The 18195-nt window shown below is 41.0% G+C and overlaps 1 protein-coding gene across 1 annotated transcript in view; it reads right to left on the minus strand.

The window, feature by feature from the left end:
* Nucleotides 1-18195, minus strand: part of FER1L6 (fer-1 like family member 6) — a 129078-nt gene that overhangs the window by 27916 nt on the left and 82967 nt on the right. Inside the window, exons 26-32 of the mRNA XM_055128326.1 lie at nt 16397-16623; nt 14467-14589; nt 12385-12427; nt 11250-11365; nt 10142-10273; nt 8173-8298; nt 3855-3982 (exon numbers count right to left, since the gene is read on the minus strand). Coding sequence (XP_054984301.1) covers nt 3855-3982; nt 8173-8298; nt 10142-10273; nt 11250-11365; nt 12385-12427; nt 14467-14589; nt 16397-16623 — 895 coding nt within the window. The remainder of the gene's footprint in view (nt 1-3854; nt 3983-8172; nt 8299-10141; nt 10274-11249; nt 11366-12384; nt 12428-14466; nt 14590-16396; nt 16624-18195) is intronic.

Below are 18195 nucleotides of genomic sequence, written 5' to 3' on the forward strand. Positions count from 1 at the left end.
AATCCCTTCCTTTTACAGTTAGGAAATCAAAATCCAGAGAACACAAGAAGACTTTCTCAGGATCCTACATCAGACTTCATTAAAATAAGTGACAGTCCTAGCTCCACGCTCTTTCCATGCTTGCATGTAAAAACAAAGTCCTGAAAGAAATAGCAATGGAGCTGGAGTTCTTGGGACAGTGAGTAGATAAACCATGGCACTGAGCATTACAGAAGATACTTAAGAATTAAATGTTAGGTAAAACCCTACCCTTTGGGAAATGATTCTCTGGAAAGAAAATTCAGGGCACAACAATTTCTCTCCAGTTGTTCCTTACTCTGGCTGCCCTAGAAGTGAGGGACCTGGAGGAGGTGGAGGGGAAGGGAGAAGGGGAGACTCTGGCTGTTGTCCTCATGGTCAAATCCACTTAGCTCTGACTCCTGTTCTCCATGTGACTGCAATCACAGCACAGCTCAAAGCCAGTGAAAACGAATCCTCCCCAAGGATAACACAGAGATGCCAGCCAGTGCCAGTGACTCTCGCCGATGGAGGCAGCTGCAGACCAGGAATGTGGCCATGTGGGAAGAAACACATGTCTTCTCTTGAGACACAGCATTGCTTCCTGGGGCTCCAAGATTTGGATTGCAAACTGTAATTGATATTCTGGAGGAAGCCCCCAGCCTCCTGAGCTTGCACACCATTGTGACTGCTGCCACCGAAGGACTTAGGTTATGTTTAACCGCATCTGCTCCACAACTGATAAGCCAAGTGCTCTGGGCCATCTCCCTGAGCTGAGTCTTCACAGGTTACCCAGATTCCTTTGAGTTTTCCTTGAATTGATATAGAAAGACTAATCCCCAAAAGACCACCTGGATGGATTTCCAGCCATTCCAGTGGGGAGAACTATACATATACCAACTGTGTATCATAGGGGTCTTCTCTAGATGGAGTGGTGATTTGAGAAAAGAACAAGGTGCATTATATTAGGACAAGCAACCTACTTGAAAATTGAGTACCTCTAAGTTTCATGGCTGGAGCAATAGCACAGCGGGTAGGGTGCTTGCCTTGCACTTGACCAACCCGGGTTCAATTCCTCTGCCCCTCTAGGAGATCCCGGAAAGCTACCAAGAGTATCTTGCCCACACAGCAGAGCCTGGCATATTCAATATGCCAAAAACAGTAACAACAAGTTTCACAATGGAGATGTTACTGGTGCCCTCCTGGAGCAAATCGATGAGCAACAGGATGACAGTGATACAGTGATATAGTGAAGCTAGATTGCAAGGATATTCATGCTGTCTTTCTCACTCATTCTTTTGCTCATTCATCTTTTTGTTGGCACTTGTTACACATCCATTATGTGCCAGGTGCATATGTTTATCAAGCATTTGCACTGTGTCAGGATTTCTGTTAAGTGTTGGAAATACTGCCTTCAGCAGTCTAGACCAAAAACCTGATCAAAGGGAATTTACATTCTAGTGTGGAGATGAGAGATAACCAAGAAACACATAAACATATCAATTCATGTCAGTAGCTACAAAGGACTTCAAGTAGGCAAGGAAATTGGGCTTCAGATGGGTAAAGCCCAGATTCTCCTCATACCCAAGGTGACAGAGAATCCAGGTCAGGCCCAAGGGCCCTCTGTACTATGGGCTGGGACATTGCAAGATTGAGCTACAAAGATTTTATTCCTGAATAACAATGAAATACATACCCAGTAAAACATCATACACATGAACGAATTCTGGAAGAGGCTCTGCAATGCCAGAGGCAGGAGGAAATATCCCATCATGTTTTCTTTTGTTCACTATTGCTGTAAGATGGGGGTAATGAAACCAGTCTAATTCATGGCAAGGTGGCAAGAGTAGCCAATAAAAAGTGACAACAAAGCTCTAGATAAAGTGTAGTACTTGTTATGTAAACATCAGGTAATGATTGAGGCCACCGGGGAGCAGGAAAGCAAGGGTAAATTTCCCAGCACTGTCGTTCTAATCATTTCCATTAATCCAAACAGGCAAGATCATTTATTGCTTCATTTCCCCGGGAGCAATAAAATGTAAGAGGCTGCTGCTGATCAAATGTCAGAGGGTCCAAAGTGATCATAAATGTGTACATTTAAACAAGGCTGATGGAGACTTCATCCCATGCTACTAGTCATTCAGGAAAAAGAAGAAATTAAATACATGTTTGATGTTTCCATTGCTAAAACAATTATCAAGGTGGAGAGGAAGGATGCTGATGTTTTAAGTACCTACTATGTGTGGCTATAGACAATTTTCAACTGAAAGCTTCTGATAATCAAGTGTCACTATTGTTGCTTTACAGAACTAGAAAATGTAGGATCAGAGAGATTAAGTCCTGTGCAGAAAGTTACACAGTATATTTTGCGTTTTGGGTCACACCTGGCAATGCACAGGGGTTACTCCTGGCTCATGCACTCAGGAATAACTCCTGGCGGTGCTCAGGGGGCCATATAGGATGCTGGGAATCGAACCTGGGTCCGCTGCCTGCAAGGCAAACACCCTACCTGCTGTGCTATCGCTTTAGCCCCAATTACACAGTTTTATGTGGCAGAGTGAAACCCAGATTTACTTGACCCCAGTTGATGGCATTCAGGGCACAGACTCAAATAGGGCAAACAGGGACCTGGATGGGTTCATATAGCAGGTAAAGCACTTGCCTTGCATGCAGCAAACCCTGGTTCAATCCCCAGCATCCAATATGGTCCCCTGAGTTACACTCCAGGAGTGACCTCTGAGCATAAAGACAGAAGTAAGCCCTGAACACTGCCAGGTGTGGCCCTAAAACCAATGCCCCCCAAAATAAAATGGGAAGACAAAGGTTAGAAGACCAAGTGGGAGAGGGGAGTTAGGATAAGTGTAAGCCAGAGAACAATGTCAACTTCACCCAAACACACACAAATGCAGTGGGTTTGTCAGAAAAACAAAAGAATAGCTGTTGTTGGAGGATGCAATTCAACTCTGACTTCAGGGAGTCAACTCAAATGAGCTGCCCAAATGATGTGATGGGAATATCCCTTTGTAGGAAAAAGAGACCAACTGTTTGACCCCATCTTCTTCACTTAATGAGCCATGAGAACACTCATGTTTTTCTTTCACAGTCATTCATTCACAGTCATCCCATTGCTCATCAATTTGCTCGAGCAGGCACCAGTAACATTTCGCTGTGAAACTTATTGTTACTGTTTTTGGCATATCAAATGCACCATGGGTAGCACGCCAGGCTCTGCTGTGCGGGTGTGATACTCTCGATAGCTTTCCAGACTCTCTGAGGGGGGCGGAGGAATTGAACATGAGTTAGCCGTGTGCAAAGCGAACGCCCTACCACTGTGCTATCGATCCGAAATCTGCCCAAAATTAGGAGATTGAACTTAAGACATTCAGGAGTCTTTTAAATTTGGGGAGGGCCGTGTGGGAGGTGATGATCAAGGTGATGACCTTGTTTATTATTCCTGGCTCTGAATTCAAGAATCACTCCTGGAGGTGCTCAGGGGACCATATAGGATGCCAGGATCAAACTCAGGCTGGCCATTTGCAAGGTAAATGCCCTACTCACTCTACTACCATTCCAGCCTCAAGGAGTCTTTTACATATAATTGGAAAACCAGAGTAATAAAGATAGCCATATACCCATTAAATTTCTTAAGACACCAAGGCAAAAAGTAAGCTTTTCTGTAGGTTTGATTGGCTGTTATAATAATCAAAAATCAGTATTCAACCCCCATTACCATTTACTCAGACACAACACACAACATACACACACACACATGCATACACACACATACTCCCCACAGAAACACAGCAGGAACAAATGCAGAAGAATAAAACATGTCATGACTCAGATGGCCAGCTGACCTTCCAAACACTGGGTTCAATTGTTTGGGAATATATTTGTCCCGGTCTTTGATTTCTGTTTTGCCAAGTCTGACCACAATGTAAGGATCTGCTTTGCCATCCGGATCAGCTGGGCTGAGATTGAATGCCTGCGAAAGACAAAGAAAATCCCTTTGGACCAGCAGTTCTCAACAATGACTGACATCTGGGGTCATCCTGGGGTTTAAATGGATACTGCTGCCTGAGTATGCCAGATCAATCCCAGATCTTCTGGTTGAATTGACTTTGGATTCTTGTGAAGCTCCGCAGATGGTTCTAGTGGTACATCCTAGGCTAAGAACCGCTATTCTAGACTTTCCAGTTTGCTGTTAAAAATGGCCGGGGGCTGGGGAGATAGTACAGTGGGTAAGTGCTTGCCTTGCACATAGCTGACCCAAGTTTGATCCCTGGCATTCCATATAGTACAAAAATCCACTCCAGGAGTGATTCCTGAGTGCAGAGCCAGGAGTAAGCCCTGAATACCTTGGATATGGTCCTGCTCCCCACCAAAGAGAAGAAAGTAAAAAGAAAACAGTCACCCCAAATCCAGCTTTCTCTGAGCTCCTCTTTGGTGAAAAGCAGGGCCAGATATAGAGTAAAAAGGAGCATATTGGACAGGAAATGGAAGGCATTAACTTCATTTCTTCCTCTTGTTTGTGGTGTGATCCTCTGTCTCTGAGTTCTAGCTATAAAATCATGAGGTAGGCCTGAATCGTGCCTCCTAAAATGAAAGGGCTCACAAGTCATGACCTGAGAGCCTTGTTTTTAGTACTGTCCAGTTGGATAGTGATCTGTTGTCAGATTCCAGCCTGATTCTGGACACACAGGATCTTATACCATTGCAAGTGACCACCCTCCAGGAGAAAACAAGGTAGGGCCAGTGGAGGAATAATACTGAAATGATAGAGAAACAAGCGAGAAATATAATTCTGACTTTGGGACTTTGTCCTACAGAGAGTAGTCTAGTCATATCTCTAATCATCCAGTTAGAGCCTGGATAGAAAGGAGTTTGGAGGATGTTTGCTGGAGTACTGTTTAACAGCTCAAAATCATAATCTATATGAGAACCACTTATGGAGAAACTGAATCCAAAATCCTCCCCTCCTCATTTACTCTCATTATACCACCCAACTTTAACTCTTTACATAGAAGGTATCTCGACCATTAATTTATTTGTTCCTTAACTTTTATTTCATCTTAAATCCCATACTATTTCATGAAGATTAGTATATAATCTTCTGAGATCAGACAGTGGCAGTGATACAGTGATAGTATATAATCTCCATGGTTAGTATTAGCAAGATTGCTATTAATTTGATTAGAAGTAATATGAAGATTAGGATGTCATTTTCATGAGATTCTTGTTTATTCCCGTTGCTCATCAATTTGTTCGAGCGGGCACCAGTAACGTCTGTCATTGAGAGACTTATTGTTACTGTTTTTGGCATATCCAATATACCACGGGTAGCTTGCCAGGCTCTGCCGCTCGGGCTCGATACTCTCAGTAGTTTTCTGGGCTCTCCAAGAGGGGTGGAGGAATTGAACTTGGGTTGGCCGTATGAAAGGCAAAAGCCCAAGCGCTGTGCTATCGCTCCAGCCCAATAATATATGTTGAATGAAAGAGTAGATAGGTACTATATTCATTCAGGAAAACACTAGGCGACTAGCAAAAAGGATGAGGAAAACCCATCACACCTATTTGCAGAAATATTCAGCATAAGTAAAAAAAAAATAGAAGATAAACATGTAATGCATGAAGCAGGATTCTTTTAACTGAGTACCTGGCCGAGACTGTAGACATGTTTGCATAGATTCAATGTGTTTGCAAATGCACACATAAAGTAAGCTGTTTCTACGGATGGAATTTAGAGGCAAAGCGACTGAGATTTTTCTCTACTCAGCTATGCTTTTTAAACCATTATACTTTATCAAATTAAAAGGGTTTTAAATTAACTTATTAGTTAGCTAATTAATTAGGTATTAGTCTGAGAGGACAACCATCCATCATCCTTGAAACGTCAGGGAAAAGCACTGACTGTCCCTGTGTGCAGTGAAATTATTCCACTCCCTGCAGCCCAGGGCAACCATCCTCTGAGTCTTCCTCTGTTCAAGTCCTGCCTGTCTTCAAGTTCCAGTCCAAGCTCTTCATCCTCCAGGCTGCTGCTGAGTCTCTCTCTCTCTCTCTCTCTCTCTCTCTCTCTCTCTCTCTCTTCCTCTCTCTCCCTCTCTCTCTCTGTCTCTTTCTCTTTCATTTTTGGGCCACAGTGCTCAGAGGCTATTCCTGGCTCTGTGCTCAGGGATCACTCCCGGCAGGCTTGGAGGATCATATAGGATGCCAGGGACCAAAACTGAGGTTGGCTACATGCAAGGCAAACACCTTACTTGCTATATGATCTCTTCATCCCCTGGTATTTCTGAATAAATAAGTGAGTAATTAAATAATGCTCTTTCTCTGTAGTACATATTTTTTCTCATGATATTTCCCACATTCTATACTCTATTTTTGATAGAATATAATCCCATAGAATCCAGTCTTCAAAGCTTTCTGTAGTGGGCCGAAGTGTGGAGGGTGGGGGGAATCGAGAGAAATATGTTTAGAAAATGCAGTTAGATTCAACAGTTATACAAGTTTCCTTGCTTTGGGCATTTTTAGATCCTTGGATTAACTTTCAAGGAAAGTTTCAGGGACTAAAGGAGGGAAATAAATTATTGTCCCCACCATTTATCAAAATTATTTGAATGTAGGATCTGTATCTAAAGAAATGCAAATTAAATTTCCAATATACATGAATTCTCCAAATTACCCTAACTCATATGAATCTCAAGACACGGGAACAAAATTTTGAGAAGGTTAGTCTCAGCTATCCTCTAGGCTTTCAATAAAAGTGATTTCTCTTAGCTTCATTATCGGCTTCTCACCTTTTCTCCTATGCTGACTCACTTGAGGGCAGAGATTCATATTTTTGTTATAACATTTCCTAATAATGATTGGCTAATGGTCCTGCTACTGCTGAAGAGAACAGGAAAAAAGGAAACATCTCCTTTCACATTCTAAAATACCCAATTTATCTTTCTTTAAGTCTTCCTTTATATTTCAAAGAAAAACATCAATTTCATCAAAAAAGTTAATTCACAGTAAGACTGCAGGAATCTAATCACTGTCACTGTCATTGTCATCCCGTTGTTCATTGATTTGTTCGAGCAGGCACCAGTAACCTCTCTCATTGTGAGACTTATTGTTACTGTTTTTGTCATATCCAATACACCACGGGTAGCTTGCCAGGCTCTGCCATGCAGGTGCGATACTCTCAGTAGCTTGCCAGGCTCTCCGAGAGGGGCGGAGGAATCGAACACGGATCGGCCACGTGAAAGGCAAAGGCCCTACCACTGTGCTATCACTCCAGCCCAGGAATCTAATATGATCATAAAAATCAGGTCCAGGATCAGGAGGGGGAAACACATTTATGAACCGTCAAAGTTCATCTAAGCCAGTTGCTTTGTTTAGCATCCTATTTGGCCTAGAGTTTTTCAGCAATCAAGCCTGAACAGTTCATACTATTTAAAGTTTAGTACTTATTGGCAGAGAGTAGGAAGCCTAGGGCAGGAATAATATTGTTCTTGGAAATATATTAGAAATAAAATTTCATGACAAGGCATGTGGTGGGAGAGTAACTCGTAGGCAGCTGCCCTGCTCCATTCTGTTTCTTCCCTCTAACAGCCTGTGAACTTCCTGCTTCTGTCCTATTTGGTAGCCTGGCCAACTGGCGGGTAAATGCAGAGAGAAAATAAAGCTCCCCAGAGAAGCTCTCTCTGCCTGGGAAATATTTTCCTGGACTGAAAGTCAGCAAATGTCTGTGTTACAGACCAGTACTTAGGCCCTCTGTCATGAACTGAACTCTGTCATCTCAAAACTCCTATGTTGCATCTCTAACCTCAATGTCGCTGTATTTGGATGGCATAGCCTGAGAAGGCCATGGAGACAAAATGAGGCCACAGGGTGCTACTGTAATGTAACGGGAGCAGCATCCTTTAAAAAGGTGAAGAGCTACCAGATTTCTCTCTCTCCTCTTTTTATTCTCCCCTACCCCATTTCTATAGAGGAAAGGACATCTGAAGGCCTAGCAAGGAAGCAAGGCCTTCATGGTAGGAAGAGAGGTCTTACTAGAAACCAAGCCCACCCCCTCTGTGGATTTCTAGGCATCAGCACTAGATAAAGAGTCTGTGGTTTGTGCCTGTGGTGTTCTGGTGTTGCCACTGAAATGACTGCGATACCCCTGGAGAGTAAACAAGGATGACTCACGGCCACAATGTAGACTCTGATCAGAACTTTGACAGGGTGGTTGGGGGGAATCCCTTGCTGGATTCTCAGCTGCCCGCTGTCCTCAGCAATGGAATCTTCAGGGCTTTTGTAGATGCAGAAGGAGCCCTGGAGACACAATGTGTGGACCCATTGAAATAAAATAGTCATAGGTTCCCTCCCCTGACCCACCAAAGGGAAAGAAAGAAAGAAAGAAAGAAAGAAAGAAAGAAAGAAAGAAAGAAAGAAAGAAAGAAAGAAAGAAAGAAAGAAAGAAAGAAAGAAAGAAAGAAAGAAAGAAAGAAAGAAAGAAAGAAAGAAAGAAAGAAAGAAAGAAAGAAAGAAAGAAAGAAAGAAAGAAAGAAAGAAAGAAAGAAAGAAAGAAAGAAAGAAAGAAAGAAAGAAAGAAAGAAAGAAAGAAAGAAAGAAAGAAAGAAAGAAAGAAAGAAAGAAAGAAAGAAAGAAAGAAGAAAGAAAGAAAGAAAGAAAGAAAGAAAGAAAGAAAGAAAGAAAGAAAGAAAGAAAGAAAGAAAGAAGGAAAGAAAGAAAGAAAGAAAGAAAGAGAGAGAGAAAGAAAGAGAGAGAGAGAAAGAAAGAAAGAAAGAAAGAAAGAAAGAAAGAAAGAAAGAAAGAAAGAAAGAAAGAAAGAAAGAAAGAAAGAAAGAAAGAAAGAAAGAAAGAAAGAAAGAAAGAAAGAAAGGAGTCAGAAGAGAATCTGGAAAAAGGAGCACATATTGGTAGAACCCAGGTGGGTGCTAATGCCCTCTAGGTGTTACCAAGCAGCATGTCAAGGCTCAGCAATGACTCACTGCCAGCATGTAACACCCTTCTCGAAGAGCCACGATGTGGGGAGCAAGAGCAGGAGCATCGGGTGGGGGGAAGCTGATGTCTTCACAGTTGGGGCTCTCTCCCTTTGTCTCATTCTGTCTGGACTATAGTATTTCTATTTTCAGATGCTGCAGTAAAGACTCAAGAGAGTCAAGAACTATTCAAACAAAAACCAGGAAGACTGGTTGATGGTAGCAAGCTTGCCATAAACGGGGGGTGGGGGGAGTAGTTAGGACAGAGAAGGGAACATTAGGACAATGAGAGTTGGAAATGATCACTTTGGACAGAACTGAATGTTGAAAAGCAGTAAAGTGATGTGTGTGATTCTCTTTCAGTAACAGTATTGCAAATCACAGTGCCTAAAAGGAAAATGAGAGAATGAGAGAGAGAGAGAGAGAGAGAGAGAGAGAGAGAGAGACAGACAGACAGACAGACAGACAGACAGACAGACAGACAGACAGATGAAAGGTGTCTGCCATAGAGATATAGAGGTAGGCTGGGTGGGGGCAGGGCCAGGCGGGAGAGAAACTGGGGACATTGGTAGTGGGAAATGTACAATGGTGTTTGAACATTGTATGATTGAAACTCAATTATGAACAATTCTGTAATTGTTTATCTCATAGTGGATTCAATAAAAATAAATTTTAAAAGAACTGTTCAAGATCATGAGGCTAGTTAGTATTACAATTAGGATTAAAGTTAGACCGGCAAGTTACAATGTCCAGGCTATTTCCAGCTGCACCCCACCCTGCATGCAAAGGGCCCATTATGCAGTGGGTTCATAGTCACTGTCCGTTAGAACTTTGTGGTGCTGACATCACAAGTCTGCTAGGTTGATGAGTTTGTGTGATTTGATTAAATCATCCAACTAAAGGGTTGCATATGAATTACACATTTGGTAGGTGATGAATGAAAAATAATGTTCAATGATTATTTCAAAGAACAATTCTGATTGATTGCATTTCTGAGTGCCAGCCCAGCTCATAGACCACAAACCCAGTATTTTCAAAAGACTGGGGTTCAATCTTACAGAATTCTTGAATAAAGAAGAAGGATTTTCCTTAAATGCATTCCACAACAGACTTGTCCCATCTAATATTTATGGACGAAAAAGATGAATAAAAGGGCTAATGTTGGAACCTGCCTTAAACTTCCCTATGACTCGATCTCCATCCAGGCCATGGTCTTCTTCTGTAGATTTGCCTCTTAAGAGCTCAAACGTTTTCACCCAGTCTTGAAAATTGTTGAAATGACTCTCAAGATCACCATCGTATATCTTTAGGGAAAGGGCGTAAGGGAGAAGAATGTGTTTAGAGAAAGGAAAACCCAGGATCAGTTTAATAAGAAATGCAAAGATTCTTTAAACCAGTCCCCTTGGAAAAATGTAAGTGATGCTATTGATTTCTCTGTAGCAAAATAATATGATTGACTCCTCATTCCTAAAACTACTGCTCTTAACGTATAAAACTTTTTTGTCATCTTTGAAATGTTAAGAATTAAAGCTGAATTAAAAATTAAAATAATAAAAATATGAATATAAAATCATTTATAGCTAATTGAAATTATTAACTTCTTGCTGTAGACTATTAATTTTGGGAAAATTTGAGTCAACAAATGTCAGCTAAGTATTTATTCTTAATACATATAAAGTGGTAAGATATTAGTTTTTATTATAATACACATAGATTTGAATTCTTCAAGTGGAAAATTATAAGTATATTTTAGGAATACAAAATTAAATTGAGTTTTAGGCTTGGTAACATAATTACATGACTTACTCAAATTTCTTATCCAAATTGGTTATCTAGATACATAATTTTTATTCTCTGACTTTTCATATTCATAAATATGCCTCCAGTTAATAGCTTCTGGCTGAAGTGAAGGCTGATTTAATGAAGCTTACTGTAGAGTTAAAACTCCTGTTATTTCAATTGTGTTCACAGCTGCATGATGATGCTAACCTTCAAGAAGTGAACCAAAGGGAACTCAGACATTGTCAAATGTCATGCTGGATTGAGGCTAACCAGTGTAAATTATACCCCTTCTCCATGTGAGGACATAGGACATGAAAACTTAACAAGCTCTTTGTCTTGGCTAACATGCCTGTTAAAGTTTTATTCTCTGCACCAATGATTATAATGATGATAAAGTAAGTTCAAACAAAGCACTTCCTAGGGATGATCTAAACACAGATAGGATCCCTCTCAGAGCTTCTCCCCATCTCTGTGGCCAAGATGGTGGTATCTACACACCTTCAAGGTTGCCAGATTGGGGATTTCATCTTCTTTTTGTTTCTTCTTGACCAGTTTGTCTTTCTTCTTCTTTGGGCTGTTTTCTATGTTTACCACTACCTGGTCTGATTTTGCCTCTGTGGGTAGGTAGTGAAAATCATTAGTTTTTATATGGCTGTTGAGATGAGAAAAAATAAAGTTAAACTCCTTTTTGCCTTAGTTTTAGCATGTGTCATGCTCCTTAATTAAATAAAGACAAAGGATTTGTTGTAGGATTTTGTTGTAGGTAATATTCTGCCCAGTTCTGGTATAAGTAAGAATCCGCTGAATTAGGCAGAGAGGGTAAGTAATTATTCCTGTGAAGTACCAAAAATCAGAATAGGACAACTCCAAAGCCTTTATTTACATTCTTTCTCCTATCTATTTATATTTATAGACTTCAAAACCATCTACTCCAACCACTTGAGGCTCAAATACTTTAGGAGTCATGTACCAAGTTAACAGTCATTTTTTAAGGTGCAATTCTAGGGAAAACGCAACCTCTGTTGTTTTCCAGCTCTATATATTCGGGAAAGTTAGTCTACCCCTTTGTACCTGTTTGATCTTGTGCAAAATTAAGGCACAGTGGCTTATGTCATGGTGATGCTCTGAGGCTGAACCATGCTAATTAGGAGTCTGGCTCTGGTTTTGCCCACTTCCGGCAGCGCCACTGAAACACCACGGGCAGCTTGTTGTGACTGCTATTTTTAGGCCAAAATCTGTCATTGGCTTGTAAGGAGTTTTCGGTCCTCTTAAATCCCAGGCATCTTTCATTTGAGCTTCTGCCAAACTAGATCTACTCACTCCTTGTAAACTGAGTCTTAGGACCTAAATCCAGGTCACCTCTATTAAATTTTATCAAGTTTGGGCCTGTCATCTCAGCCTGCTCCTATTTTTACTCTACTGTTTCTACATTCAAACTGTCAATGTAGGAACATGAGCCAAAGAGTGGATTTCAACATTGAACTAGAGAGACTTGGGACCTGCTCATAGTTCAGCTCAAATTAGCTGCGTGACCTTTTTAAAATAGCGTGATCTTGCTGAGATTGTCCTCTCTTTGGGAAGCGAGGGAGTGCAGTTGTAACACACCTTCTGTGTCCCCTGAATGGCTACTGACCTGTGTTATCTTTTTTCTCCTCCTCGGAATTGCTCTCCTTTTCCTTTGAAATAAGAGGGAGACCAAATTTACACCATTACACCAAACTTATTAATTAATTGGCTGCTACAGTTCTGATTCAATCCCCTCAATTGTCTGCCTCCCCAACATTTCTATTTTTCAATATCCTATCTAAAGGATATTCAGATAGTCCCCAAGGGGCTCCCAAGGGAAGCGGCATATAAAGACTGGGGGCCCAAGCGCTTTGATATGCTCCACCTTAGAGAAGGGGTACCCACATCAGAAAAACATCCCTACTGAGCTGTTGATGTTCTTGCTTTTGGGGTGCACTTCAGCTGCTGGGCAAGCAACCCCTCACCACTCTGAGCCCTGCCCAGTTTGCACTGTTTTACCTGCTGGCATGCTGGGTCGCTGGGCTGGCCCCAGAGACCAGGGAGGTTAATAGAGAAAGGGGATAGATGTGATTAGGCACCGGAAGTGGTGGTGTGCATGGCTGCAAAAGGAGGGAGACTGGAGGCGGGAATTAAGACTGGGCGAATTTCTCTAATGACATAGCAATATTCATGGCTAGTCCTGGGTGAAGAAGCCATTGTCTTTCTAGGCTAAAATATCATGTTTTCCTGGTCAATTAAATTTAATTCTCTTATCCTGCTTTAGTCAGGGAGAGAAAAAATCTTGCCAAATATTGCCACTGAGCTTTGGCCTGAGTCTCCAGGTCCACTTCCTACTGGTTCTCCGCCTTCATAATTTAATTCTTTATTTTTTTTCCCCGTGCCATATGTATGAGGCCTGGCTTTGGCAATCTGTGGGTTATTCCCCCTTGCTAAGGCCAAGATCTCTGCTTCTACTTCTAGAGCTTTCCATATGACTTCCAAATATTATTGAAGACCTGGGCATCTCCATGTTCACCAGAAACCCCTATTGTTTCAATTCTTCTTTATAGAAATCTCATTTCTCTTGGCTGCACCTTCTGACATTAGACTGTCGGCTGATTTATCCAGATGCCACACTAGACTGAACACCCTTTCAGTATATCTACCATAAGCCCCGTGTCAGTCAGCTTTAGCCAGAGGGTGGGAAACTTGTAAATCAAAGACACCTGGTCCTTCTAGTCTTTTTACTCACCTGCAGTTAACAGAACCACCCCTCAGGGGGGCCTTCATAGAGTGGAATTTTAAAGAGGGGCTAATAAGAGGATTGCACAGTAGAGAGTGCTATTCTTTCCTTCCTTCCTTCCTTCCTTCTTTCTTTCTTTCTTTCTTTCTTTCTTTCTTTCTTTCTTTCTTTCTTTCTTTCTTTCTTTCTTTCTTTCTTTCTTTCTTTCTTTCTTTCTTTCTTTCTTTCTTTCTTTCTTTCTCTTTCTTTCCTTCTTTCTTTCTTTCTTTCTTTCTCTCTCTCTCTTTCTTTCTTTCTCTCTTTCTTTCTTTCTTTCTTTCTTTCTCTCTTTCTTTCTCTCTTTCTTTCTTTCTCTCTTTTTCTCTTTCTCTCTTTCTTTCTTTCTTTCTTTCTTTCTTTCTTTCTTTCTTTCTTTCTTTCTTTCTTTCTTTCTTTCTTTCTTTCTTTCTTTCTTTCTTTCTCTATCTCTTTCTCTCTCTTTCTTTCTTTCCTTCTCTTTTTAAAAATAACTTTAATAAGTCATTATTTTCATTACAGACATTCAATATTCCAACACCAATCCCACCACCATTGCAGCTTCCAGGCTGCACGACATCTCAAACTTTGTAACACTGACGAAGCAGTTGTAGGACACCAGTGGATGGGATATAATGTAAAAGACAACCAATCTCGATTAACAAAATATAAGCACAGAAGGCTTAACCTGTGACTACATTTTAGTAATCTCTTATACAAGGCCTTAAGGGATCCATGGTGAGATACAACAATCTTCATTAACTTTCTTTGAAGGAAACAATTTTTGATCATCCTTTTAACAAATTATTTATAACAAGTAACATAAATTACTGAGGGCCTGCTATGGGGGCAGGCGTAAGGGCTGAATGGGAAAATTGGAAATAACAGTGGTGGGAAGGTGAATGGTGTGCTTTCTCATTGAATTCCATGACCTTCCAGGGCAGACTCTACCTTTAATGCTTTCTTCACAGAGGCATAATATTTAGTCCACCAGTCAATGACGTTTTCTGCAGATTCATCTGCTATGGTCCTCTTCTTTTTTTTGGTAGACCTCCGGGAAAGTTTCCTGGGATCCTGCAAAGAGATGAGGAATGGATTATGAGTTTGGCCTCATGGATCTGGATGTCTCTGACTGATGGTCTGCTGAAGAAAAGAATACATGGGCAGCCTCTGGGGGAGTGGATGTGGTACCAGTAAGGTTTGTGGTTATAGTTCTTACCACATCAGCAAATGAAAGTTTAATAATGTTCTCACCCATTCATCCATCCAACCATTCATCCATCTAACATAGTTTTACTGATCAGATGTGAGATAATATGCTTGACTCTGGGGATGCAAGAGGAACTAAATAATAGATAATTTAATTCATTAGATAATTTGGGAAGCTTAGAGTCTACCGGAAGAGACAGCCATATGAGTAAAAGAGCAGCACTTCAAGCCAAGGCTATATTAAAATCATTCGTTAAGTAGTGTGAATTTTGTGATTCTCAGTTTTCTCATCTACCCATAATAATGCACTGTAGCACTGTAGCACTGTTGTCCTGTTGTTCATCAGTTTTTTCGAGCAGGCACCAGTAATGTCTCCATTGTGAGACTTGGTGTTACCATTTTTGGCATATAGAATAGGCCATGGTTAGCTTACCAGGCTCTGCTGTGTGGCAGGATACTCTTGGTAGCTTTCCGGGCTCTCCAAGAGGGACAGAGGAAACGAACCCAGGTCGGCCGTGTGCAAAGCAAACGCCCTACCTGCTCTGCTATCACTCCAGCTCACCCATAATAATACTTGCCTTATTTGCAGTGTGAAAAAAAGGGACATAAAAAGTTGACAATTCTTCCCTTGAGCAAATAAATGGCTACTATAGCCTAAAGGAGAGACTGGGCAGGGATGTGTGTGTGAGAGAAAGGGAGTATTCCCATGAGATAATAGTTGTCTTGTCAGATGCTATTCATGCAAGACACATCACACACCCATTATCCATCCACACTCCTGATATGTGTTGAGTGTCTATAATGTACCAGGCACTCTATCAAGTACAGGGGTCACAGAGGTGTTAAAAAAGTCATCTCTGACCTTGTAGGGACCACAGTACTATGTGAAAACAGACATTTAAACTAAGAAATCCAACATAAAGTACCAGGTGCAATGTTGGAATGGAGAAAATCCTGTGAGGTGTCATGGAGGGTCACACTGCACGTGATGAGAGTGGACAAGCCTGAGCAAACAGCCACTTGCCCATCCACTCTGCTCGTCATTTCAATCTCTATCATTTGCAGGGCAGGGAATCTCTTAGAATTTCTTTTAAACTTCTCCTTTCTGTTAGCCAATGTCACATCAGGATTTTGTACTCGAATTTGTGATTTACATCACTCAGACCCTTGCTTTATGGTTTGTTAAATACATCTTCTCTTCCAGAATCTCAGCTGCAGATGACAAGTTTAACTTTCTTTTGGAATAGATCCAGGGGCTAATACTTTTTTTGAGCCATATGACCTTGTATAAAGAAAGTTCTGAGAATTTGTGGAACCAGTCTAGATGAGAAAACCATTACATTACCAAGTTAATGAACTCAGAAGAGCTTCTCTTCAATTAAATCTGGCAGTCTCATTTGACTAGAACTTTGAATTCAAATATATATATATATTTTCTGATTTAGTTTTATATGCATTTCTATATCTGCAGTGATGCTGTACAGTGGGTATCAAGAACACTCTTTTTAAAAGATTCTTTTTCAATAGCCCTCTTTTATAAATCAGGAAACTGATGCGTAGAAATATGAAGTTACCCTTGGTCACGAGTATGATGGAAGAAGTGGTATTGAGAAGAATGTACAAAGCAAAGCTTCAGTCTGCCTGTGAGTAGAAAGGGGGATTGATCTCTGACCTTCGCTTTGTCATCTTTTGGTGGCTCTTGGACTGCAGACTTTTGTTTAGGCTCAGGCACAGGAGGTGAATCAGGGATGTCAATCAGGACAGCTGACTGAGGCTGGGCAGAATCAGTTGCCTCTGTGGGAGGCAGGTCAACATCCACGGAGATGTAATCAACAGGGGCATCCTGGGAGGCACTATTGGTCCCAGAGGGCTCCGTGGCTTTTAGCGAACCTGCAGTAGCTGAAATGAAAGCAGCCTGGGTTGGTCAATTGGGCTATAATCAGGGAAGTCATTTCAGTGTCCTCATACTGGGAATCACTCATATCTAGATTCAGATATGGCAATTCCCTAGTATCTCTGAATACCACTTTTCTTATTTATAAAATGAGAGTGAAAATACTTCTTCACAAGGGGATAAGTGAGCTCAGGAGGTAAGTTAAATGGTGTATAGGAGATAATCAATAGGTACTTGTTATTGATCTGTCAGACTAATTTTAATCAATGGTGTCATAATCATAATAAGATTAGCACACATATCTTATGTGTTGATTGGATTCCCCGTGGGCATTAACTCAGGGAACTTTGGAGGCAACATATCTGTGAGCTCCCATATGTAGGTAGAAGTCTGGTGACATGAGCAATTGAACTTGAGAGGAGGCAAAGGTTGCTCCTTGGCTTTATGAGAGTTTTAAATTGAATTCTTGATTCAATAAAAAAGGCATAATGCTGAAATTCTCTGTCCAGGATCATTGGTTGATTGCATATTTTGCTGTAGAACTAAGTATTTATAACCTTTCAGTTGGAAGCCCCTAAGGTTGCCATGGTCTCCAGTGTGTCTTTTCCCAGTTGTGGACTTTTGAACAGCGATCCAACCCAACACTTAATAGGCACCTACTTTGTGCCAGGCACAGGGATAGAGATATCAGAATAGAAGTAGGCTCAGAGTGGTTTCTTGATTTAGAAGAAAACAGTACACAAATCAATGGTAAACCATTTGTGGAAAATTATATCATCTGAGCATAAAAATCTAACTATATTCTTACCTTAAGTCATACACAAATTCAGATAAATTAAAGTTCTGAAACATGCAAAAGTAATACTAATTTAAAGATAAGAACTATGTGACCAAGGGATAAGAGGGATAACAGAGGTTTGGTGTTCTTTTGTTTGTTTAGTTGTGTTCATGGGACAGAACCCATGTTCTCATATGTGAAAAGCATGTGTTTTGTTGTGGCTTGGTTTTGATTTCTGAGCAAAATCCAGCTGTGCTCAAGGATTACTCCTGTTCCTGTGCTCAGAGGTCACTTCTGGTGGTGTTTAGGGACGATATGTGGTTCTAGGGATCAAACTTGGGTCAGCTGTGTGCAAAGCATCCGTATTATTGGGGCCATGTGCTCTACTGCTGAACCATATCCCTTGCCCAAAAAAAGGTTTTCTGATCAAACTTAAAAAAGAACAAATTACAGTGTTTAAAAGCCAGTTTGGGACCAGAGTGATAGCACAGCGGGTAGGGAGTTTGCCTTGCATGAGGCTAATCCAGGTTCGATTCCCAGCATCCCATATGGCCCCCCAAACACTGCCACCCAGTAATTCCTGAGTGCAGAGCCAGGAGTAACCCCTGAGCATCGCTGGGTGTGACCCAAAAATCAAATAAATAAATTAAATAAAAACCAATTTGATGTGATTATATCAAGTTAAGAATTTCTGTAAATGATATGGACCATATTCACTATTAGCAGTTACCAGACCAAAGATTTTATCAATACATACAAAATATGGGATTCTAACATCGAAAGTCCAAAAAACAATGAA

Source organism: Sorex araneus, chromosome 2, assembly GCF_027595985.1.
Source record: "Sorex araneus isolate mSorAra2 chromosome 2, mSorAra2.pri, whole genome shotgun sequence".
Classification (NCBI taxonomy): Eukaryota; Metazoa; Chordata; class Mammalia; order Eulipotyphla; family Soricidae; genus Sorex; species Sorex araneus.